Source organism: Salvelinus alpinus, chromosome 5 (genome assembly GCF_045679555.1).
Source record: "Salvelinus alpinus chromosome 5, SLU_Salpinus.1, whole genome shotgun sequence".
NCBI lineage: Eukaryota > Metazoa > Chordata > Actinopteri > Salmoniformes > Salmonidae > Salvelinus > Salvelinus alpinus.
In genome coordinates this window covers 29,261,396-29,286,862 of record NC_092090.1, presented here as the reverse complement: position 1 = coordinate 29,286,862, position 25,467 = coordinate 29,261,396, and the positions used below count along the sequence as shown (strand labels likewise).

Here is a 25,467-nt window from a genome sequence, read left to right as displayed (position 1 = left end):
ACAAAACAATCAGCACACAAACTGAGCACGTTTTCATGAGTAAATAAGCTATAAACTTGCCATTGGTGCAATGATTTAAAACAACCTTTGTTGGCATTGTAAATAATGCCTTAACTTTTTATCATGTGGCCTCATTGGTGCCCCCTGCATAAACAATCAATGAACGCAGGTGGGGAAAGCGAAGGAAGTGACGTTGTGACCAGGAAACAACACAAATTCTTCGAGTTCAGAAAGTGTTGTTAGCAAACTCATCACAAAAAAACTATATCATACACAAAAACAAGGTATATAATTTTTAATTTTACCTGACAGTGTTTAATGAATAACAAAAGGGTGGAGAGGATGCATATATTAATAACCGACGTTAGCCATGATCTCTGATTTAGCTACGCTAACGTTATCTAGTTAACGTTAGCGTTCACAGCAATTTGGCAGTAGCTAGCTATTTAGTTAGCTAGGTAGCGTTAGCTAGCCATCTTTTCGAATGGAACAGCTAGCTAGTTGCGTTATTTGGTTAGCTAACTAGATACCGATTTAACACAGTGATGGCTAACTAGGGTATTTGACAGCTACATTGCCAGCTTGTTTCCTAGTTAGCTAGCTAACGACGTAATTGCCAGAGTAGGTAAGTGATGAGTGAGTAGCCAGTTAACGTTAGGTAGCTAGTAGTAATTTACAAAGGGCTGTGGTTAACCCCCGCTGTTAGCCAATTGTATAGCCAATGGAACTCATATTTTAGACCTGTAACTAAGTCCTTAGACTGTTTTACACCGATAGTTGTAATTTTTTTGTGCCCAATTTACTTTAAAAGTATTATTCAAAAGTAGTAAAATCAAAACAATTGAGACCACCATATTCATATGAGTTCATAACGACAGATTTCCTAATATAATGTGTACGATTTTTCCAGATGAAGTTGAAAAGCACCTGGTCAACCGCTTTACCTATTTTGTTGTCAAGATATAGGGACTGGGCTGCATAAGAAAGTCTGGCGATACCTTCAGCTTTAGAAAGCAATACTCGGAGCTTTCAAGGATAAATCCCTCTGCAACCAATGGTTCAAGTTTCTTTTCTTTTTTTCTCAATAATAGGTTTAAAATGTAATGAGCATATTTCCTGTTGATCCTTAGATATGGTAATCCCAAGGTATGTTACTTTTTCCTTGACTGGAATATTGCGTATAGAGGGTATCACACAGACTTTAACAGCAAACAATTCACACTTATTAAGGTTTAGGCAAAGACCAGATGCTTTGGAAAATATATTTATCACGTCGACTGCTCTAGGAATCTGGTCAGCATCTTTCAAAAAGAGGGTTCTGTCATCTGCAAGTTGACTTATGATAATATCTCTATCAGCAATAGAGATCCCTTTTATATTGCTGGTTTAACAGCTCTTGTAAGAAGTTGGGTTGCAAGCAGGAAGAGGTAAGGTGAAATTGGGCAACCTTGCCTAATTCCTCTTTTCAAATCTAGGAGAAGTGCCATGCTTTAATTTAATTGAACTGTTCTTATTCATATAAAGAGTAATAATAGTATTACAAAATATTTCCCCAAAACAAAATTTCTCAAGGGCGAGAAATATAAACTCAGTTCCACTATATCAAAGGCTTTCTAAAAGTCTAAGACGACAATAAAACGATCTTCGAAGATTAAATCAGAATGGTCAATAAGGTCTAACACCAGTCGGATATTATTAGATATGTCTATTCCTCATGAAGCCAGATTGGGTCTCTTCTTTAATTGAGTCCAATACTTCCTTCATTCTTTTTGCAAGTATAGAGGCTAATATTTTGTAGTCATAATTGAGCAGACAGATTGGATGCCAATTATTGAGTAGTAGTAAGTCTTTTTTGGGCTTAGGTATTAATGTAATCAGACCTTGAGTCAAACTGGGAGAGAGAGAATTATTTGTAATGCTTTCAGAAAAGACCTCCAACAGAAATGGGGCCAACTGTTGAGAAAAAGTTTTGTAAACCTCAGCAGATATACCATCAATCCCAGGAGACTAATTATTTTGAAGGTGTTCATTAGAATAAATGATCTCTTCAACTATAATAGGGTCATCACACTGTTCCCTCTCAGCCTCCCCAATTAATTTCACATCCCCCAGAGAGTCAAAGAAAAGAGTTGAAGAATCCTCACAATACTTAGAACTATATAAATTCCTGTAGAAGTTGCAACTAAAGTTAGATTAATTTAGATAGATTAATATTTAATTGTTGAATTGTATTCTTTTTAGAGTGGTATTTTTCTAACCTGAAAAAATAAGATTCATTTTGTTCACCCTCTAGCCACTTCTTCCTAGATCTGACAAAGGCTCCCTCTGCTTTCACTTTATACATATCATCCAACTTGTTTTGTAGCTCAAACAGAACAGTTTTACACCATAAATGTCACATTGATCAGAAAGCTGTGACGTATTTGTGAAGTTGTTTTCTGTCTTCCATATATGCCTAGATCCAGAGAGAATGGCTGCAGACTGGTTGGGCAGTCTGGTGTCAATAAACTGTGGACCAACCCTGGGCATGTACCAGGGAGAAGTGTCATCTGTGGACCAGACTAGTCAGACCATCTCTCTTAGACAACCTTTCCACAATGGGGTCAGGTGCCCTGTCCCTGAGGTCACCTTCAGGTAAGGCTTTCACATGGTGAAGTACAGAAAGATTAGCCTGCGTCACAGATTTCAGGAAATAATTTGCGGTGACAATGACATAGGAGATGGCATTTGGCAAGACGGCACAAACAGATCTGAGACTCAGGCTACAGACATACTAGTTACATTATGTGCATTGCTCTAGTTATTTCACTATACATAGGGGCCTACTTATTTGTTTTAAGCAATTTGCTGTTAACATGTCTAACATGTAAATGTGTACATTCTGTGCAGTGCTATGGACATCAAAGAGCTCAAATTCCTGGATATCCAAACTCAAAGTGGTGGCAGCAGAGCCAGTGCTGGACAGGGGGTCTTGTCTGATCCAGGCGTCAAATCTTCAGGGCAGAGTGGTCAGAATAGCAGAGGTGGTTACCCTGCCAACAACACCCATTCCACCACCGCTCCTATTACCATTTTACGCAAAGGTGAGATGAGAGGACTAGTTTGGGAGTTTTATTTTTCAAACTGGTTGCAAGGCCCCGATGCCTTGCAACCAGGTAACATTCAGGTACTGGGGGACTTTTTATACAGTGGTAGTGGAACACCATCTTCTATCAGCAGTTCTCCAGAAGCCACACTGAGTGCATTTGAATAGGCCATGGGCTTCTTCAGTGTGTTCTACAATGGCCACAGCCTGCCTTCTTATGTACAGTGCAATTGGAAAGTATTCATACCCCTTGACTTTTTACACATTTTGTTACGTTACAGCCTTATTATAAAATGTATTAAAATCAAAATTTTCCTCATCAATCTAGACACAATACCCCATAATGCCAAAGCAAAAACAGGTTTTTAGAAATTTTTGCAAATGTATTAAAAATAAAAAACAGATACCTTTTTTTAAGTATTCAGACCCTTTGCTATGAGACTCGAAATTGAGCTCCGGTGCATCCTGTTTCCATTGATCTCCCCACCGTCTAAACTGAGCAATCGGTGAAGGGCCTTGGTCAGGGAGGTGACCAAGAGCCCGATGGTCACTCTGATAGAGCTCCAGAGTTCCTCTGTGGAGATGGGAGAAACCTCCAGAAGGACAACCATCTCTGCAGCACTCCACCAATCAGGCCTTTATGGTAGAGTGGCCAGACGGAAGCCACTCCTCAGTAAAAGGCACATGACAGCCCGCTAGGAGTTTGCCAAAAGGCACATAAAGGACTCAGACCATGAGAAACAAAACTCTCTGGCCTGAAGAAACCAAGAGTGAACTCTTTGGCCTGAATTTCAATCGTCACTTCTAGAGGAAACCTGGCACCATCCCTACGGTGAAGCATGTTTTTCCGCGTCAGTGACTGGGAGACTAGTCAGGATTGAGGAAAAGATGAACAGAGCAAAGTACAGACAAATCTTGGAAGAAAACCTGCTCCAGAGCACTCAGGACCTCAGACTGGGGTGCATGTTCACCTTCCAACGACCCTAAGCACACAGCCAAGACAACGCAGGAGTGGCTTCGAGACAAGTCTCTGAATGTTCTTGAATGGCCCAGCCAGAGCCTGGACTTGAACCCGATCAAACATCACTGGAGAGACCTGAAAATAGCTGTGCAGCAATGCTCCCCATCCAACCTGACAGAGCTTTAGAGGATCTGCAGAGAAGAATGGAAGAAACTCCCCAAATACAGGTGTACCAAGCTTGTAGCGTCATACCCAAGAAGACTTGAGGCTGTAATTGGTAATCGGTGAGTAAAGGGTCTGAATACTTATGTAAATGGTATATTTCAGTTTTTTATTTATAATGTGCAAAAAAATAGTTTTTGCTTTGTCGTTATGGGGTATTGTGTGTAGATTGATGATGAAAACAAATTATGTTATCCATTTTAGAATAAGGCTGTAACATATATGGCTGTTGCGGTGACCGTATTACCGTCACACCGACGTTCACGAGTCATGGTAATTAGGCTTCTCCAAGCTCTAATGCTGCTGATGGTCATTAGTAGCCTACCAAACTTGCTAACTACCTGGTACTCAGCACTTTATTGTCCCTCTAATCACTCTGACATCGATGCAAATGTATTCGAAAATCCAATCAAACACTTCATTAGAGGCCATGAGCTCATGTTGCGCAACATTTTGATAGGCTATGCAATTGCGTGAGAAAACAGAGTGATGGCCTCTACTTAAAAGAGGAGGATCCCATCAGCTTTCTGTATGCTAGGCCTATAGACTCGCTTACTATATTTATTTCTCACACAGAATAGAATAGGTTGACTTTTGTACTATGGGGGATAGTAGATTGACATAGGCTCGTGCTTTTGCTGTTCGTTATGCCTACTCCTTGTCGCATCATGCAGTCTTACAATGTATTAAAAATCTAAACATATAGCCCAACGTTTGTAGAACAACTAAAGTTACATTTAATAACTCTAAATTAAGCATATAGGAATAACTATTGCTTTGTTAACCGCTCAACACAGAATAACTGCATGTGCGCACTCCCTCAAATTGTTTGGAGAAAATATTTATATTTATACTTTGTTCAATTGTATTCTTCATACTATAAAATAATGCCACAGAATTCTAAGCAAATCTAGTTGCTAAATTAACTAGTGTAGTCCACAGCTATTTGGCATAGCCAGATCAAGGCCTAACATAAGGACAACTCAGTGTGCTATTCTGTTCTTCTGAAATAGACTACATTTTCTTCATATCATGCTTCTTTAGACCTGTCTAAAATAAATAATATATTTATTGTGATGGTGTATGCTATATTACATGAATTTATTAGACCTTTTGTAATATAGATGTTCCAAAGGTCTGCATTGGTGGCTTGTAGGCTGTGGGTGGAAGCCAGGAGATGCCAAATGTGTTTAATTAATGGTCAATTACCATGAGACCGACCAGTTACTTGCTTGACAATCACTGGTTGATGAAATTTCGTGACCGCCACAGCCCTAGTAACGTAACAAAATGTGGGAAAAGTTAAGGGGTCTGAGTACTTTCTGAATGCGCTATGTATTGCATTAGAATCTTACACCATTTATTTAACCTTTTTATTTAACCATCACACTCAATGACTACATAACTTTTTATCTCTGCCTCTGTTGCTTATGAGTGCTAGATGTAGGCTAATACATTTGACCTGCACTGTATTTAGCCCCTTCATGTGTTTACTCATTGAATTTGGTGTCAACAGTTAGTCCCATTTAGAAAGTACACTCAACACATTGTCACATTGGGAACGAGGCTATTTCTCAATTATGACATGTTTACATAAGACAGTTTAAGCACAGTCATGAACATATTTCCCGCTATCTGACTGTGATTATAGAGCAGAAAGTTCTCATTGTTGATCTTTTCCTTATTCAGTGACAGGAGGAAATGTGAAACTACAAGTATCAGTGTCACATGTAAATCCACTCCCTAATCTCTAGGCTCTGCACAGTTTGTCAGCAGTCATTGAAGCCAAGCCAACACATTGCTTCACCTGGCATTTTTTCTGTTTTTGATCATAGTAGCATTTATGCACTTGTCTTTTCTGAGAGACACCTAGGCTCTGTGGGTAGGAAGGGAAAGGTTACACAATGTTTTACCTGACCGGCATGTTCATACATTAAGGGCTTCTGTTTCTTTTGTTTGGTCCCTGCTCTGTTATTTCTGTTTATCAGACACACAAATCTCTGCAGTGTTTTGGCACATGTTTTAGTAAATTATTAACCTCTGATGTACTATGAGAATACTTTTTTAATCATTTCTGCCAGGTATAATAACCACAACCCATAAAGCAGCAACCCTTTTAAAATAACTACTACGTAGTAGTCTGCTTAATCAGTCTAGTTTATTTCTGTCTGTCTGGTGAACCGGTGTCCTTTCCTCTAGTCTATGGTGTCACCAGGTTACTACTTACTGAGCGTGGAAGCAGCCAGGCACTGTTTGCAATGCTGTGACTTCCCCAGATTCCCATAGCGTGCTAAAGGCTTGTACCAAAGTTCCTCTTTACAATACGTGTGTGACTAAGATCAATAAACATTCCCCCCTCGCTGTGTCTGCTCCTAAAGAGGAGGTTATGCAAGGCCTGGCTTACGTGCCTTAGTGCCCTTCTGTTCTCCGTCTCCTCTCCCTCCCTCTCTCCTGCTCAGCACAGGACCCCCCCACACAGGAAGCCATGTTGTCCCAGTGGCAGTGCGCTTGGAAGGGGCCAGGCCATATCAATTGTGGAAGCACTGTTTACCTTTTGGATTTTTTATTTTAATCTCCAGATTCTTGGGCCAACAGCCAAGGGAGCTAATGCACAAATTGCATGAGACCAAAGTGCTGAGTGGCAAGGGTTGGGCTGACCCTTTCACACGCAATGCCATGCCCCTAAACAGCCCCTTAGCAGGGGGCCATAGAACGAAAGGGAGGTGGGGTTACGGACTACTTATACAAGATCATGGGCTATACAAATGATTTCTAATTATCTGACATTAATCTTGCTGGGAGATTTAGGATGGGAATGTAGGAATGAAATGAAGGATGCATAGTCCTCTGCAAATCGAGTGGATTATCTTGGATCCAAACAGACCTTGTTAAGAGTATAATTGGGGGGAAAAATAGCTTTTTAATTTAGTTTTTGCATATAAAAATGTTCCTATACATGCTATCAGCTTAGTCCTTTGTTTTTCCTGTGCCCCTGGTACATACATTAAGTGTACAGTAAAGCTCTTCCTTCCTGTTCTTGATTGGGGCGGCAGGTAGCCTAATGGTTAGAGCGTTGGGCCAGTAACCAAAAGGTTGCAAGATTGAATCCCCGAGCTGACAAGGTAAAAATCTGTCGTTCTGCCCCTGAACAAGGCAGTTAACCCACTGTTCCTAGGCCGTCATTGAAAATAAGAATTTGTTCTTAACTGACTTGCCTAGTTAAATAAAGGTTAAATACAAAAATTGGACTGTCACACACACACAGAGGGAGTTGTTGCGGCTGACATTGTTTTCCTTTTGTCAGTCTTCTTACCTTGCATGTGAACACATTTCCCTCCACACAACACAGCAACATGTTGACAAGCCTCACACGCTGTCACTCACTCCAGTTTAGCTCCTGTGTGTTTATCTCAGCGGTGTCATAGTGATTCATTTTTCTGTAAGAGTATTTGCCAACATTTGCTTGTAATGTGTGTAACTTAAATATGGGTCATGTTTAATCATTCTTTGAAATGTAGTTCACCGTGTAGTTTCAGTCAATGATTTTTCACATGGCTCAAGTTCATGTTTTGTTCAAATATCTCAGCCTTTATTGAACCTAATATTCTTACACCTCTCCACATTTTCACATCAATTCTATCAGACACTAGTACTAACTTGGTGTTCATTATTCTCTGCTTGACTTGGAGCATTGCCCAGTGCATTCAGGCATCTGATTCACTGAGATTTACAATAGACCTGTAGGTAATTATACTGTAGGTAATTATACATCATTGTAAAATGTTTGCCTATGTTGAAAAGCTAATGCACACATATGAACAGATTTTTTTTTTAAGCAGTCCCTCACTCCCCTCCATTGTCAAACACATTGATATAGTAGCAGGTCTCAGATCAGTCGGTGTGATCGGGTGACAACGCCATTGTGACAACAGTAGTGTGTACGTGACTTGACTGAGAGTCTTGGTGTGTATCTTGCGTGATAGCCTAAAGTACCTAGCTGTCAAAGTGACACTTGCGTGCGGCTGTGCCTCTCTCTTTCTCTCTAGGTTAGCGTGAGACCTCATCACGGTGAGGGTTGAACACCCGGTTTTTCCAGTTATTTTTTGTTCCAGTTGGTTCTTTTTGATTTGTTAGTGCGCCATGCATGTATCTAAACGTTGTGTGTTGAGGATTGTGTGTTGATAGAAAACTACTAGCCTGTGTTATTAATGTGCTATTGATGTTGCTTGTTATATAACTGTGGCTCCTGATACAGCCATAGGATAAGATCAGTATTGAGGACGCCATAGAGAGCAAACTGGAGTCCTGACAGAGATTAATGGTCTCCAGTCTGAAATATTACCCTCTTAACTGGGATTTTGGGCTTGTGCACCATAATTGCTAGTCAGGCTATAGGGGTGGCAGGTAGCCTGGTGGTTAGAGCGTTGGGCCAGTAACCGAAAGGTTGCTACATTGAATCTCTGAGCTGACAAGGTTAACATCTGTCGTTCTGCCCCTGAACAAGGCAGTTAACCCACTGTTCCTAGGCCGTCATTGTAAATAAGAATTTGTTCTTAACTGACTTGCCTAGTTAAATAAAGGTTAGATAAATATATGTACTGTAAAAAGAAATCGGAATAAATCGTCCTTCTAATGTCTTGATTTATGTTCTTCAGGTCCTCCAGCATCATCTAGTAACCGAGGGCCAAACCAGGCCACGCCGAAGAAGAACGGAGTGAAGAACGGAGTAGGAGGAGGTGGAGGGCAGATGAGGCTCAGGGACGACGAGTGTTTTGGTGCTGACATGGACGAGGGTCTGGACACAGACTTTGACTTTGAGGCGAACCTGGCACTGTTCGACAAGGCAGCCGTGTTCTCGCAGATTGACGGCACAGATTGCAATGGGGCACGTTCCCGTGGTACGCCCGGTGGCGAACGCGGTACACCCACACGTTACCGTCACGACGAGAACATCCTGGAGGTCAAACCAGTCGTCTACCGGCAGATCACGGTCCCACAACACGGGGGCAAGGAGTACTGCACTGGTAAGAGAGAGAGAGAACACAACACCCTCCATTGGATTCATTCACAGAGAGAGAGAGAGCACCCTCCTCCATTCACATATATATCACACATCCACTTACCTGCTGCCCTGAGGGTTAGACAGATAGAGCACTCTCCATTCACATCTGTCATCACACATTCACTTCCAGAGGCCTGCCTGCCAGTGCCCTTAGGCCCTGAGTGTCTCTCACCTCAGCCACTGGATCTATTGAGGCTACAGTAGACCCATTGGTTTGGCTAAGCGAGCCAGACTAGTGGAGAGACAGGACATTGTGTACAGCTCTAAAATAGGCCTTAAACCAACAAGCAAGAAAAAAAACAAAAAAACTAATAGGACGCAACTGTGAGGAATTACAACAGTGTCGGTATTCTCAGTGAAGCCCATCAGGCTGGAGATGTGATGGGGGAGAGATATAGGTTCCGGTCACAGCCCAGCCCGTGTGCAGCGTGCGGTGAAGAGGCTGAGCCTCTCCCTCTCAGTAATCACTGCTGGCTTCTCCCTAAGGAGTGACACACCCACCGTACACACACACACAGCTCTAATGAGCTATTCTTCTCTGTCCATACAGACTCTTGTTTGTTTTTCTCTCCTTTAAGATACTCAAATGTTTTTCATGTAGCTCAAAGATGGGAAAACCTCTGTAGATTGGTGACCCATTCAACCAGAGAATGGGGAATTACCATTAAAAATATATATTTTTTGACTCTCTGTATCTGGTGAAAATTAAAAGAATTGATGACCGACACAACAAGTTCTACCCTCAGGATGTTTTCTGTTGCATGCGTGTCTTGCGGACCGGTGAAAATGATTGTAGTGTTTACTTTGGAAACTAGTTGAATTCCCCCTCCATGTCAGTGTTGACTTTAGACAGAAATAGTATAAGTTCTCAGAGTGACAGTGTGGGTCTAATGTAGGCCTACCTCTTGTGCTTCTTTGACGCAACACTGAAACGCTTTGCTGGGTGTGGGTTTGACTGTCTCCTATTGGCCAGAGAGGGCCACCTCCCACTTCCGCAATGTGCTGGGCTGGCTGGGATCCAACTCTGGTTACTCTTTTGATTGAGGCAGCAGGTGACTTTTGAGCTTTGAGCTCACTGCCCCACCACACCATGCAGTCCCAGTCCGTCTCTGGGAAGAGGAGCCGCTCTCCCACACCTCAACAACACTCTTTATAAGTGTGTTACATAATTGGTTTCATACAGGAGATAAGTGAATGGCACACTATGCTAGGCCCCTGGCCTGGATTCCAAGGTGTGACAAGAAGAGCAACACCTATCACTCTGGCTCTGCTGGACCAATCACTACTCTGTAGGGATAGGGGATCAGTACCAGTCAAATCTGGTTTCTGGTGTTGGCCTAAAGTGATATAGGTCTAAGTGGAACACAAGAACACACACGCTCACACACACACACGCACATGCTCGCTCTCTCATTAGGGAAAAAGGATAGCGATGCCAATACCACCGTTATTAGTCATAGAATGCATTCTCTGCACCCATGGAGATAGGAGTGTTGTGCTTCTGTTGCCAGCTGACTAAATACTCCCAGACAAAGATACTACACTGATACACCTCGCTGGATAACTTAAATCACTACATGAAATGACTCACTACATGAATGTGAGCCCTAGCCTCAAATAGCCCGCTACACTACAGTACATACTGTACCGACATACAGGTATGTGAAATTTGCAACAGTTCTTAGAAAGGGTTATGACATTGGCACTTTTTTCTAAGTAGCCTAACATGGCCACCAGCCAGCGTTATCATGGCGGCAGCAGTGCGGTGACTATGATGACAATGCGGGCCAGGCGGCCATTAAAAGCCTTGCCCCTGGTGCTGAGAACTGGGAGCTGAATGTGGACGCTTTTCTCTTTTTACCGAACGGGCTGGGCAGGTCTGCTACCTCTGCCTGAATGCTGTCATGCTAAGCCCCATCCTCTGTACCTTGTAATTATCAGACCGCTCTGAGCTTTACATAAACAGCACCTCTCATAGTCACACACAGATTACCACTCAAATGGCACCCCATTCCCTATATAGTGCACTACTTTTGCTAAGGGCCCATAGGGAATAGGGTGCCATTTGGGATGCAACCACACTACATGTGGAACAAACCCTTACCCTACTCCAGGCTGCTCTCACCTGAATCCATTCCTATCCACTGTAAACATTTAAATCAACAACATGAGACAACAGAAAAGGGGCTAGGAAAACAAATGTTTGGCGTTGGGATAACATATTGTCTGTCTGCACGTAGACAAGTCTGTAAGGGCTATTATGTGGTGCATCATTGGCCTTATTATTCCGTTTCGGTGGAAAAGGCACAGGTCTACTCTCCTTTGCTAATTCCTATGTGTGTTAAACCACTCCTCATCTACACGTTGGCACCTTAATTGGGGAGGACGGGCACGTGGTAATGGCTGGAATCGAAAAAGTGGAAAGGTATCAACAACATCGAACACATTCTGTTTGCTCCATTCCAGCCATTATTATGAGCCTTCCTCCCCTCAGCAGCATCCACTGCTACACATGTACTCAAATCTCTTCACTGTAAACACATTAAAGCCACAGAACAAATCAAATCACTGCCCTGTAAACTACCTTTGATGGAGAGAGTGACAGAAGAGGGAGCGAGAGCTGAGGACAAGTGTTATTCACAACTATTGATTCCCCTGGTCCAGTGGCATGAGAGCAAATGGAACTTTTATTTACATTTTTTCTCCCCAATTTCAATCTTGTCTCATCGCTGCAACTCCCCAACGGGCTCGGGAGAGGCGAAGGTCGAGTCGTGCGTCCTCCGAAACATGACCTGCCAAATCGCTCAACTTAACTTTATTTTACTGCCGCTGCGTGCTCCTGGCTACCCAGTTGAGCAGGTTGAGCATTGTGCGTGTGTGTGTGAGAGAGTACACAGGATCGGGGTGGGGGGCTGTAGCAGGGGAATTTCTTACAAACACACCTAGCTGGGGGGATGGTCAAAAAGCAATTAGATCATAGTGCAACTCCCACCTCTCCCTTTCCCTCTCCTCAGTGGCAGGTTGCATGACAAGGAGCAGTTAACTTTGCTGTGTGCTTATCGCTCACGTGATTGTCCGAGGAACGGTGCAGCAGAGTAGACTGGGTTTCTCCCACCAAACTGTAACATATTACCTGTCCTTGTACTGGAACAGTGGGAGGGATGTGGAGATACGAACAGGGAAGAGATAAGGTTAATTTCACCCAGGCACGACATCCATCTATCTGCTGTTTGCAGGTGTGTGTTTACTTGCATGTCACACTGCGTGTGTTCTGCCTTGAGTGATATGCCTGTGTGTTTCTGATAGCTGCATGCGTGCCTGCATGCACATAATACATGAGGAGGGAGGCCATGCTGAGCACTCAAATGCCAGGCCAGCGCTTTGGAACAGCCTGTTAAGGTCTTACCTGCTTCACTATCAAAGGGATATTGAGCCGCGCAGCCCCTCCAGCTAGTCTTTGATTGCTCTCTAGTCTAATGTGCCATGGGCTAAAGGTAGAGATTAGCACAGGGCTCTTTAAAGGGTTCCGTGAGCATCTACCAGAACAATGACATGGTTGTGGCAGTACCTAGGAACCATGTTCCCTGGGCTGGTCTTTCCGAGATATCCTCTACTGTGTTGACACACAGACCTGAGGAGTAGAGAGATAGATATACAGTTGAAGTCGGAAGTTTACATACACTTAGATTGGAGTCATTAAAACTTGTTTTTCAACCACTCCACAAATTTATTGTAAACAAACTGTAGTTTTTGCAAGCCGGTTAGGACATCTACTTTGTGCATGACACAAGTAATTTTTCCAACAATTGTTTACAGACAGATTATTTCACTTATAATTCCCTGTATCACAATTCCAGTGGGTCAGAAGTTTACATACTAAGTTGATTGTGCCTTTAAACAGCTTGGAAAATTCCAGAAAATGATGTCACGGCGTTAGAAGTTTCTAACAGGCTAATTGACATAATTTGAGTCAGTTGGAGGTGTACCTGTGGATGTATTTCAAGGCCTACCTTCAAACTCAGTGCCTCTTTGCTTGACATCATGGGAAAATCAAAAGAAATCAGCCCAATACCTCAAATTTTTTGTAAACCTCCACACGTCTGGTTCATCCTTGGGAGCAATTTCCACACGCCTGAAGGTACCACGTTCATCTGTACAAACAATAGTACGCAAGTTTAAACACCATGGGACCACGCAGCCATCATACCGCTCAGGAAGGAGACGCGTTCTGTCTCCTAGAGATGAACGTACTTTGGTGGGAAAGTGCAAATCAATCCCAGAACAACAGCAAAGGACGTTGTGAAGATGCTGGAGGAAACAGGTACAAAAGTATCTATTTCCACAGTAAAACGAGTCCTATATCGACATAACCTGAAAGGCTGTTCAGCAAGGAAGAAGCCACGGCTCCAAAACTGCCATAAAAATACCAGACTACGGTTTGCAACTGCACATGGGGACAAAGATAGTACCTTTTGGAGAAATGTCCTTTGGTCTGATGAAACAAAAATACAACTGTTTGGCCATAATGACCATCATGTTTGGAGGAAAAAGGGGGAGGCTTACAAGCTGAAGAACACCATCCCAACCGTGAAGCACAGGGGTGGGAGCATCATGTTGTGCGGGTGCTTTGCTGCAGGAGGGACTGGCGCACTTCACAAAATAGATGGCATCATGATGAAGGAAATTATGTGGATATATTGAAGCAACATCTCAAGACATCAGTCAGGAAGTTAAAGCTTGGTCGCAAATGGGTCTTCCAAATGGACAATGACCCCACGCATATTTCCAAAGTTGTGGCAAAATGGCTTAAGGACAACAAAGTCAAGGTATTGGAGTGGTCATCACAAAGCCCTGACCTCAATCCTATAGAACATTTGTGGGCAGAACTGAAAAAGCATGTGTGAGCAAGGAGGCCTACAAACCTGACTCAGTTACACCAGCTCTGCCAGGAGGAATGGGCCAAAATTCACCCAACTTATTGTTGGAAGGCTACCTGAAACGTTTGACCCAAGTTAAACAATTTAAAAGGCAATGCTACCAAATACTAATTGATTGTATGTAAAGTTCTGACCCACTGGGAATGTGATGAAAGAAATAAAAGCTGAAATGAATAATTCTCTCTACTATTATTCTGACATTTCACATTCTTAATATAAAGTGGTGATCCTAACTGACCTAAGACAGTGTTTTTACTGGGATTAAATGTCAGGAATTGTGAGAAACTGAGTTCAAATATATTTGGCTAAGGTGTATGTAAACTGACTTTTTCCACATTTTGTTACGTTACAGCCTTATTCTAAAACGGATCAAATATATTTTTCCCCTCATCAGTCTACACACAATACCCCACAATGACAAAGCAAAAACAGGTTTTTAGAAATGTTTGCTAATTCATAGTTTTGATATCTCCACTATTATTCTACAATGTAGAAAATAGTACAAATAAAGAAAAACCTTGAATGAGTGTGTGTGTGTGGGTGGTCCTGGAACTGAGTATTCACTCAAGAAGTCAAGCTGCAACACTCCCACATACACTAGCCATCTTCATTGGCACATGGGTGTACCAACAAGTACACATTTAACCACCTGTTTTCAAGTTTCCCCTTTGTCATGGTACCCTTATGTTTTGGTGGAGTCCTCTGTGAGGTGTGGCGGTAGTGTGTGTGAGACCGGGGGGCTGCCGCCGTTGTCTTTCTCAGCCAAAAGCTCTGGTTATGGGGATGCTGAGGGAGCTCAGCAGGGATGAGCTGGAGCGTGTGAACCCAGCCCCTCCAGAAGACCGCAGGGGATAGCTAGGAGAGGCAGTTCAGTTTGCATCCTCATGTTTGGCAGCCCTTTACAAAATATGACACTCTCTTTGTTGCGGCGGACAACAGTGACAAATGAGAGAGGAAGGAGGGAATCTTCCCTCCGTGATTGGAAAGAGATCAGGTCAAGGGAAGAGGCTTTCCCAAGGGAACTGGCTCCTCGCGTGAGGGGATGTTCTGCTTATTCAAGAACTTCTACTCGTTGAGTTCCTGTGTGTGTGTGTGTGTGTGTGTGTGTATATACGTGTGTCCTCATCATGAAAGTTCATGCTGTTGGTGAAATAGGCCATGTAGTTCCTTTTGATTATGTCTAGTCACACTGCGTTTCAGTTCTATTTTTAGTACCATTTCCATATATTTTTGGGGAAAATCTGGAACTTTTTTAAAACTTCCAATCTCTCTCTTCTCATAGCTACATATATTATAATCTAGCACAATAACAACTAATACATGTTTATTTTCCCCTGTTGTCTCTCTCGCTCCTCTGACTGTAGACTCTGGCCTGGTTGTCCCCAGTGTGTCCTACGAGCTTCACAAGTGTCTTCTGGCCTCAGCGGAGCGGCATGGCCTGTCTCTGGAGCGGAGGCTGGAGATGACTGGTGTGTGTGCCAGCCAGATGGCCCTCACTCTACTGGGGGGCCCCAACCGGTGAGTGGCTGGGTGGGCGTCCTCTACTGTGGTAACATCACATCACATGCAACAGGCTTTATTGATACCAGAGTTGTGTTCAATAGGCACGAAACTAAAGAAAATGGTTCGAAATGGGGAGGTACTACAATATCTGAACTTGCCCGATAAGAAGTGTTCGTTTTTGTTTTCAGTTCCAAGGCGTTTTGCTACGGTGTGCCCTAATGAACACGACCCAGGGTTATACGAACATGCCTTTGTCCTCCTATTTTTGTCAATTTTTCATAGTTTCTTGTATTGTTGCCGTGGTGATATACTGTAGTAAGGTGTTTTAAACAGGCAATTAACCTCCCTGTAAGGCACTGATCAATTAAACTCTGGATTCCGGATGCTATGTATTGGCCGATGAGAGGTTTTGAAGCCACCGGTCGGACATATTGGCTGTCCTCAGAAGAAGCAATCCTCCATAGGAATGAATGGATTTTATTTTTATTTTTTCAAAAGCTTGAATAAGTCGCTAGTGGTCATCCAATGTGATGCAATCATATCAATATTGCACCTTTAGCCTGCCTGAAGGAGAAAAGGAAAAATGATAGAGCCCGGGCCAAGACTAGAGTAAACCTCGGATTTGCGTTCACTTAGTGGAGAGAACAATGAGAGCTGAAGCGATTTAAAACTGACACAGTTTGCATTTTTTCTGCTGAAAATGTAAGACATTGCTAGGTAGATAATACATCTTTCTAGATATAAAGTGAAATTATGGTTTTGATATTTAGTTGTAAATATGTATGCAAGTGTTTATTTTGGTTTGCTTGTTTTGATTGTTGTCAAGCCACACATCCAATAGTTTGTATTAGCTTGTGCAGCTTATTTGCTGACCTTGACATTTTTTATTTTTTCATTTGAATATAACATTTAGCTTCACTAGTTAGTCCTAACTAGCTACCTAATTTATGTGTATAACGTCACTTGACCTTGTGTTATATTTCTGTGGTCTGAAAGTCACGCTGTGATATTAGCTAGCTAGCTATTTCACACACTACTCTACTGGCACGGAGTAGCCATGATCATAAAGTTCATTTCAGATACACAAGTTGAGACACAATGCAACGGTTTGTTTGATCTGAAGGGTCTAGTTTTAGAACCTGTCATGTCGTCGGCTGGATTTTCCAAGATTCACTGACGAAACGGTGTCAACTTCACGTCTCTTCTTCTTGATCTGAATGCCCTGTCTTTAGTCAGCTGTTGTACAACACAACAATCTAAAACTAGCTAGTTTTGTCTCCTGTTGGCTGTTCTATCTGAACTGGACTTCATTGCTTGACGTCAAAGCTCTCAAAAATATCTTTGAACCTGAAATATAATTTTTAAGTCATGAAAGGAATAAATCGACATCAACACCTAGCAAGCCTGTTTCCAGCCCCACCATTGTTGAGTATTGGAGCAGAATCAGATCGGTAAGCATAGACTTTAGCTAAATATTTTTGACCATGTCTGTTCCATAATTTTGTTTCCCCTAGCTAGCTAAGAACAGTAATAACAAAGTAACATATTTTAATGCTATGCATCTATCTAGCTAAGCTGTTTAGGAAAATGAACTGCGCAGGATTTACTTTGATTATTGATGACATTATAGTCCAACATTATCCTACTACATAGAGATGTTACTATGTTATTTCCCGTTTGAGCTGTCTGGCTGAGATGTAAACAGACAGCCCAAAATATACACATGTATTGAGTGTATAAGACTGTAACATGACATTACATGAAATGACTGGAAACATGAAGTCCTCATTCTGTCTAATAGCCTACTTCTCCAATTAATGTATTTACTCTGAATATCTAAGATTGATGGTTATCAAAGGCAATTCTTTCATAGTTGTGAAATGGTCAAATCATATTTCAAATTGGGATTGATAGGAAATGTTTTATTGGTTGTCTATCTAGGTCAGGGTTGGGCAACTCCAGTCCTCGGGGTCTTGATTGGTGACACACTTTTGCCCCAACCCCAGCTGACTCAACTGACTCCAATAATCAACTAATCATGGTCCTTATTTTAGAATACAATTTGTTGAATCCGGTGTGATTATTATAGGGCTGGAGGAAAGTGTGAAACCAATCAGGCCCCCGAGGATGGGAGTTGCCATCTTACCTCATTTCTACCAATCACATGTGCAACTAGAGGCGCAAAACTCGAAATCACCATTTACTCCAGACACCAAGACGCATACAAAGCTCTTCCTCGCCTTCCATTTGTCAAATCTGATCATAACTCTATCCTCCTGATTCCTGCTGACATGCAAGAACTCAAACACGAAGTACCAGTGCACAGAGGCCGCTCAGTACAAAAGTGCACAGATGAAGCGGATGCTAAGCTACAGGACTGTTTCGCCAGCACTTTGGACTGGAATAGGTTCCGGGACTCATCCGATGACATTGAGGAGTTTACCACATCAGTCACCGGCTTCATTAAGTGCATTGATGATGACGTCCCCACAGTGACTGTACGTACATATCCAGCTAGAAGCCAAGGATTACAGGCAACATCCGCACTGAGCTAAAGGCTAGAGCTGCCGCTTTCCAGGAGCGGTACACTAACCCTGAAGTTTATAAGAAATCCCTCTACGCCCTCTGGCGAATCATCAAACAGGTAAATTGTCAATACAGGACGAAGATCGAATCCTACTACACCGGCTCTGACGCTCGTTGGATGTGGCAGGTCTTGCAAAAAATATTTTAAGCAGGAAGCAGGAGGATATAGTTATGGTCTGATTTGCTGAAGGGAGGGCGAGGGAGGGCATTGTAGGTGTTTTTGTGTGTGGAGTAAAGATGATCTAGAGTTTTGTAGCCTGTAGTTGCACGCTACAGTTATGTACTGATGGTAATGAAAATCCATAGACAAAATACTCACCAAATATTATTCTATCATTCAGCTAAAGGAGACTCTACAATAACAAGTCTTGAAGGTGGAGTGTCTACACATTGAAAACTGCACAGGACTACAGCCCAGAACTTCAGAGAGCAGTGTTGAGAACACTGGGCTCTTGATTGGGGCTACCAAGGGGAATGATACTGAGATCAGATGATCCAAGACTCCCTGAAGTGCCACCACCAACAACGGATGACCTGCTACAACTTTGAGGAGACGTCGACATGCGACACAGGATGCAGTTAGCACAGCTTTGAGCAGGGAAGGACCTGAGCTATCCGTTTTGTCAGAATTGGTCATTCCCGGGAAGTGAAAACCTATGGAGTACTCAGAAATGTACTCAGAAATGTTGTTGAAAGAGTTGGGCCTACAACCAAACATATATAAATAAGGGATGTTTGTGTGGGCAACAATAAACTTGTGTGAGAAACAATATTTGTGCATTCTTTATCTAGCAAATTGGCATCATTATTGTATTTTTGGAATGGTTTTAGAATTATTTACTTAACTTCTGTTTTCCTGGATATTCAAAAGTGTGGGGTCACTTAGAAATGTCCTTGTTTTTGAAAGAAAAGCAAAAAATGTTGTCCATTAAAATAACATCAAGTTGATCAGAAATACAGTGTAGACATTGTTAATGTTGTAAATGACTATTGTAGCTGGAAACGGCAGATTTTTTATGGAATACTACATTGGCCTACAGAGGCCCATTATCAGCAACCATCACTCCTGTGTTCCAATGGCACGTTGTGTTAGCTAATCCAAGTTTATAATTTTAAAAGGCTAATTAATCATTAGAAAACCCTTTTGCAATTATGTTAGCACAGCTGAAAACTGTTGTTCTGATTAAAGAAGCAATAAAACTGCCCGCCTTTAGACTAGTTGAGTTCCCTAGAGCAAAAATAGTACCCTCAAAACACCAGGCTCAACGTCAACAGTGAAGTGGCGACTCGGGGATGCTGGCCTTCTAGGCAGAGTTGCAAAGACATTACATTTTTTTTAAATTTACAATGGTTGGGGAGCATCAAAATGGAAGCGCGGTGGCTTCAAAACAGCGCCCCCCTGTTTGTCATCTAGTGTATTTAAAAATCATTCTCCCTGTTAAGTCAAGAATGTCTGACAGGCTGTGAATCTTCCAATTTCCCCTCTGCTTAAGGCTTTTGTCTTTGTGCGTGTGAAGGAGTCAATGCAAACGCCATATTTATGATGAATAGACAGTGGCTTTAGCAGTTAATCATGACAGAAAAGCCAATACTTTGCATGGAAAGGTGTAGCAGCCTATTGAACGTGTGAGGTGTTTATGATCGACATAGGACACAATGCTCCACTGACCTTGATTACAATGATTGCAGATAAAGGCTTCCTCTGGTTTTTATGCTGTAGTTGAAGAGTTGTGTTTTTATAAGAAAGGGAAACCCTTGCACAACAACCAGTGTATTACCCATGCAGTCCTGAGGTGATGATAATGCTCCTTTGTTTGCTGTGTGTGGAAACTGCAGATCATGATGTTCAGATCAGTCATGATTGTATTCTGCACAATTAATTATCTCAATGAGGACAATAAAGTTTGTCTAATCCACCAGTAATCGCATATCCCAGGCCTTGGCTTGTACAATTTGTATTAAGAATATAAGAATTATAAGAGAAATCAAATTAAGACAACAAACAAATCACATATGTCTCTTGGATGTCCCCAGGCTGACACCTAAGAATAATCACCAGCGTCCCACGGTGGCCCTGCTGTGTGGCCCCCATGTCCAGGGGGCCCAGGGCATCAGCTGTGGACGGCACCTGGCCAACCACGAGGTGGAGGTCATCCTCTTCCTTCCCAACTTCGTCAAGATGCAGGAGTCCATCACCAACGAGCTCGCCCTCTACAGCAAGACCAGCGGCAAGCAGGTGGCCAGCATCAAAGGTACCGACTTATCCTGACTAACAGATTTGTTCTCTGTTCACAGATATTATCAGCTTTTGAAATCATTAGATGTGATGAGACTGTAGATGGAAAGGTAAATGGACTGTAGATTGTGAAGATGGTGAATCGACTTCCTTGTAGTGTGTTCTTTTGTTAGCATGAGCTGTATAAAAAGACCATTGTTTTCTAATCTAGAGTAGACACTTCCCTCTTGTATACTGAACAAATATATAAATACAACATGCAACAATTTAAAAGATTTTTCAGTTTATATAAATCAATCAGTTCATTGAAATAACTTCATTAGGCCCTAATCTATGGATTTCATATGACTGGTCCGGAGCATCCCAAACATGGGTGACCTGTCTGGTATGCAGGCCATGGAAGAAGTGGGGCATTTTCAGCTTCCAGGAATTGTGTACAGATCCTTGGGACATGGGACTGTGCATTATCATGCTGAAACATGAGGTGATGGCGGCGGATGAATGGCACGACAATGGGACTCAGTATCTTGTCACGGTAACTCTGGACATTCCAATTGCCATCGATAAAATGCTGTTGTGTTCGTTGTCCGTAGCTTATGTCTGCCCATATCATAAGCCCACCGCCACCATGAAGCATTCTGTTTACAACGTTGACATCAGCAAACAACTCGTCCACATGCCAGATTCACTAAAACATATTTGAGGCAGTTTATAGTAGAGAGATTAACATTACATTCTCTGTTAACAGCTCTGGTGGACATTCCTGCAGTGAGCATGCCAATAGCACATTCCCTCAACTTGACATCTGTGGCATTGTGTTGTGTGACAACATTTTAGTGGCCTTTTATTGTCCCCAGCACAAGGTGCAGCTGTGTAATGATCATGCTGTTTAATAAGCTTCTTGATATGCCACACCTGTCAGGTGGATGGATTTTCTTGGCAAAGGAGAAATGCAATCTAACGGGGATGTAAACAAATGTGTGCTCAAAATTTGAGATAAATAAGCTTTTTTGCATATGGAACATTTCTGGAATCTTTTTTTTCAGCTCATGAAACATGGGACCAACACTTTACATGTTGCATTTATATTTCCATTCACTATAGTTAGACACATAAGGCAAAATTAGCTAGACACTAAAATCTGTGCTGCTTGTCTGCTTTTAACAGCGGTACACTGAAACGATGTTGCCCTCTGCTGGAGGTCTAGCTACTCAGAAGCTTTCAGTTCAAACCCTGATCTCTGTCCCTCTCTCTCCTCCCAGACCTGCCGGTCAGCCCAGTGGACCTGGTCATCAACTGTCTGGACTGCCATGAGAACGGCGTCCTGAGGGACCAGGCCTGGTACCTGGCGGCTACGGACTGGGCCAACCAGAACAGGGCTCCGGTGCTCAGCATTGACCCTCCAGTGAGTGGCCAGAAGCAGGCCGTGGAGGCCAAGTGGACCCTGTCTTTGGGCCTGCCCCTGCCTCTGGATGGTGGAGAGGCTAGGGTCTACCTGTGTGATATCGGGGTGCCGAAGCAGGTGTTTCAGGAAGTGGGCATCAACTACCATTCACCCTTCGGCTGCAAATTCGTTATTCCTTTACACTCTACATAGCAGGACCTGCTACAACCTACCAGCCCTGGCTGTGCACAGGATTGTGTTGTCATTCTAGTGAAATACAGAAGGCCGCCTTAGAGGGTGATGTGTACAGTTACTGAAAAAAGGTTGTGGGGGGATTTCAGAATTGGCACTTAATTGTATTGCTGGTTGGTATATGTTTTTCCTTTGCTCCCGGTTGACCCCTGGGAGTGTATTGCGTGCCGTGACGTGCCACGGGAGAAGGGTAAAGCTCCAAGAGGAGGGCTTCCTGTCCCGTTGGGCTTTGTGATAAGAGCTATGTGTGTGTATTGCCCTCTATCAGCTAGTCTGAGTATGTTATGTTTACAGAGAGCTGACTAACCACTATGAGTCAGTCTCTATCTATGAACCCTGACCGTGTGACCAGCCCTGGGCCTGAGACATACTTCCTGTTTCCTACTGTAGATTGTGTGGACTGGAGACCACAGAACCTGGCTGACCCAGTGCCCCACAGCAGAGCTCAATGTCTCTCGCCTCTCTGGGATAAACCCTATGATCTGAATTGGAGATATTTATTTGAAATGCCCTTATTCTCACAAAATTCATTGGTGTGTTTTTCTTAAATGCCACTTTTTGATCAACATCGATTGTAGCGAATTTCAATTGAAATGTGTATTTAGCTAGCACTGGTATCAACTCGGAACAAACACATTGGTTTGTCCTCTTTTCTTTATCTAAGAAGAAAATGTTTAAGAATATGTCTGTTTTTGATAAATAGGGAAGATGTTTTGGATTTGTTTGAATGCATATATTTTCTAAGCGGCATCTGGGCTATATTTTTAACAACACTGCAATGAAAGATGTAAAGTGGTGCTCAACACTTTTGTTTCAGTGTATTTGTGTTACCATACAAACAAATAGTTTCTGTCTTTTACACTTCTCTAATGAAATCATATCTTTGTTTGACACCTGTCAGATAAGGCCACATACAGTCTTATAATAGTTTACAAGGGTATGCATATGTATCTGTTAAGTAGCTATACACAGTAGAAAGGTACACATGCTCTACCTCTGCTGCCGTGACTGTGTTCTTGCTTCAGGTTTTGTAAACATGTAATTTGCCAAGCAGTACCATTTAGTTTACACTTAGTATTACAGCATTTGTCAAGAAACAAAAATGTAAAGTTAGTTTTCCTAGTAGTAGCCATTGTACCATTTAATTTACTTTCTGATAGGATTGGGTTTGTATTTCATTTGTATAGGCAATATGCCATTTCAATTCCGAACACAAGCCTTGGATGTGCAGCTAAACAGATGGGCCACGGTAGATAAGACTCGGATAGAATTTTTTTGCAATCATTTTGAAAGTGGATCTTTAAATGCGCTTGAGCCAGACTCGGATTTGTGTGAGACGTTCGGTGGTTGTGTAAACAGATCTGTAATTACAGACCGGTTTGGTCACGTACTGGCCAGGATGTCTGAGTTATGTTTGCAAACGATTAGCAATTTTTGCAAACACTCGGTGCATTTTAGTATGGTCTTAGTATGGAGTGCAGACATTGTGTTTTAGGGAGCTTTTGTGAATGGGTTAGATTTAGGTTTGGCTATGTTTCTCCAAGGGCATTGAGGCTGACTGCTTTCTTAAACTGTATTTCATTCTTTTTTTAAATTCTAAATCCAATTATTGGTGTGTTTGCACATGTTTATTTTCATGGGTAGTCAATGAGGATTGATCTGAATTGATTGGGTTACAACTTTGCAAACATTCATATGACTTGGAAGTACTGTCTTGTGTATCTGCTCTGCTCTACATTTCCAAACGACTAAATCAGACTATTGTTAATAGTGCATACAGCTCATGTTGCTCCATTTCAAGGTCATGTAATACAGTGAATCAATGGCATCTGTTGCCAATTGTGTTCTAGCTGATAGGACTCATTTGTTTTTGTTTATCTCTGATAAAGTTGCTCAATAATGCTGTGTTGCTCAACAATGTCACTTCTCACCTATTACAAGTGTATGTAGCCTATTTTTGTAAATGTATGCCATCTCACTGCAGGTGCCAACTACAGATACTGCAAGTATCTACATAACATGTTATGATGTGAGAATAGAACAACACAATGTATCTTTATAAAGCATCCAAAACATGTATTTTAGCCTAGTTGTTGGGCTCCTTGAGGCTGCTGCAGTTGTCAGCCTGTTCCTGCATGTGATGCCAGAGAGTTATGGATGCTGAGGTGAGAAGTCTTACAGGAGATTTTTTGTCACCTAAAAGTGCTACTTTCAGAAATATTTCCCTCTGGAAATTATGATCTTGCGTTGTGACACTCCAGCCCAGACAGATTTATTTTTAAGTGATTTATGGTCATATTGTTACAAAAGATTTGCCAGAAAAGAGGCCATGTTTTCACACAGCTAATTATAGTCATTTTCTTAAGGACTTACAGTAATTGTTTTTGGGAAGTGTCCTCGTGGTAGCTAGCAATGGGATAGTGGCTAATCTCATGATGTCATGATGGAGGAACTAAACCATTTTTGTTTGATCATATCATTACAGATTTCATCAGGTTTTTTTCTTTTATTTCCTTAAGTTTATTTTTGGAGGAATTGGTGTGTAAACTGTAATAATAAACGTTCTCCTTTATCATAAAGGAATTTCAGCAAGGCAGATTTAGCATGTTACACCACAAGTATTTGTAACTGTGTGCAGGTCTGGTCCAAGTTGACACTGTTCTGTATACTGAGATCAAGCTTGAGAATTAATGACTGATAAACATTAAATGTGACACTGCATAGAAAATATTCAATTTTTTAAAGGGCTTCATTTTTTCAACACACTTCCATTTCAATTTCTGTTGACCTGTTTGTTGTAATAAAGACCACTTCATCCATTTTTATATAGAAAATAGAGGGGGGCAAAATGTGCCACATGCACTACTTTTGTAGGAATTTAATCTTGAGAGCACACTTATTTTATTTGCTATGCCGATCCCACAGACCACAGCTACAATTTTGTTTTGTGGGGAAAAACATTTGTTACAAGATCATGCGTGGGAGAACTTTAACAATTACTATACACACTCCAAGTCACACTTTTTATGAAGCTGCAGCAAATGTACAGTGTTTTAGTTTATTAAATGGACATGTGGCTACTCTTCATGTTTGTGTCAGATTTGTGTTCACATATTATTTGTATGGCGGGGTACTGAAGATGCATTTTCACAGGTTGTCCACCAGATGGTTGGTTCTAAGTAGCCACAACCTGAGGAAGCTACAATGTAGCCTGTGCTGTGCTGGGATGATGTCAAAAG

At 42.0% G+C, this 25,467-nt stretch overlaps 1 protein-coding gene and 1 long non-coding RNA gene across 2 annotated transcripts; both read left to right on the top strand.

The window, feature by feature from the left end:
• The first annotated feature begins 155 nt into the window (after nucleotides 1-155).
• Nucleotides 156-25,308, top strand: LOC139575860 (enhancer of mRNA-decapping protein 3-like). The gene is made up of 7 exons (XM_071401236.1): nucleotides 156-284; nucleotides 2,460-2,634; nucleotides 2,890-3,083; nucleotides 8,924-9,292; nucleotides 15,632-15,785; nucleotides 20,391-20,608; nucleotides 21,855-25,308. Exons 2-7 carry the CDS (start codon nucleotides 2,471-2,473, stop codon nucleotides 22,187-22,189), a joined length of 1,434 nt encoding a protein of 477 aa, XP_071257337.1. The 5' UTR covers nucleotides 156-284; nucleotides 2,460-2,470; the 3' UTR covers nucleotides 22,190-25,308.
• On the top strand, nucleotides 15,799-20,315 carry LOC139575862 (uncharacterized). Its single transcript, XR_011675021.1, has 2 exons — nucleotides 15,799-17,221; nucleotides 18,698-20,315. It is a non-coding gene; the product is annotated as an uncharacterized lncRNA (long non-coding RNA).
• Nucleotides 25,309-25,467: the final 159 nt, after the last annotated feature.

Coding starts and splice junctions, on each gene's coding strand:
- LOC139575860 (XM_071401236.1), top strand. CDS start 2,471: ATGGCTGCAGACTGGTTGGGCAGTCTGGTGTCAATAAACTGTGGACCA. Junction 2,635..2,889: donor GTCCCTGAGGTCACCTTCAG/GTAAGGCTTTCA, acceptor CATTCTGTGCAG/TGCTATGGACATCAAAGAGC. Junction 20,609..21,854: donor GCAGGTGGCCAGCATCAAAG/GTACCGACTTAT, acceptor CTCTCCTCCCAG/ACCTGCCGGTCAGCCCAGTG.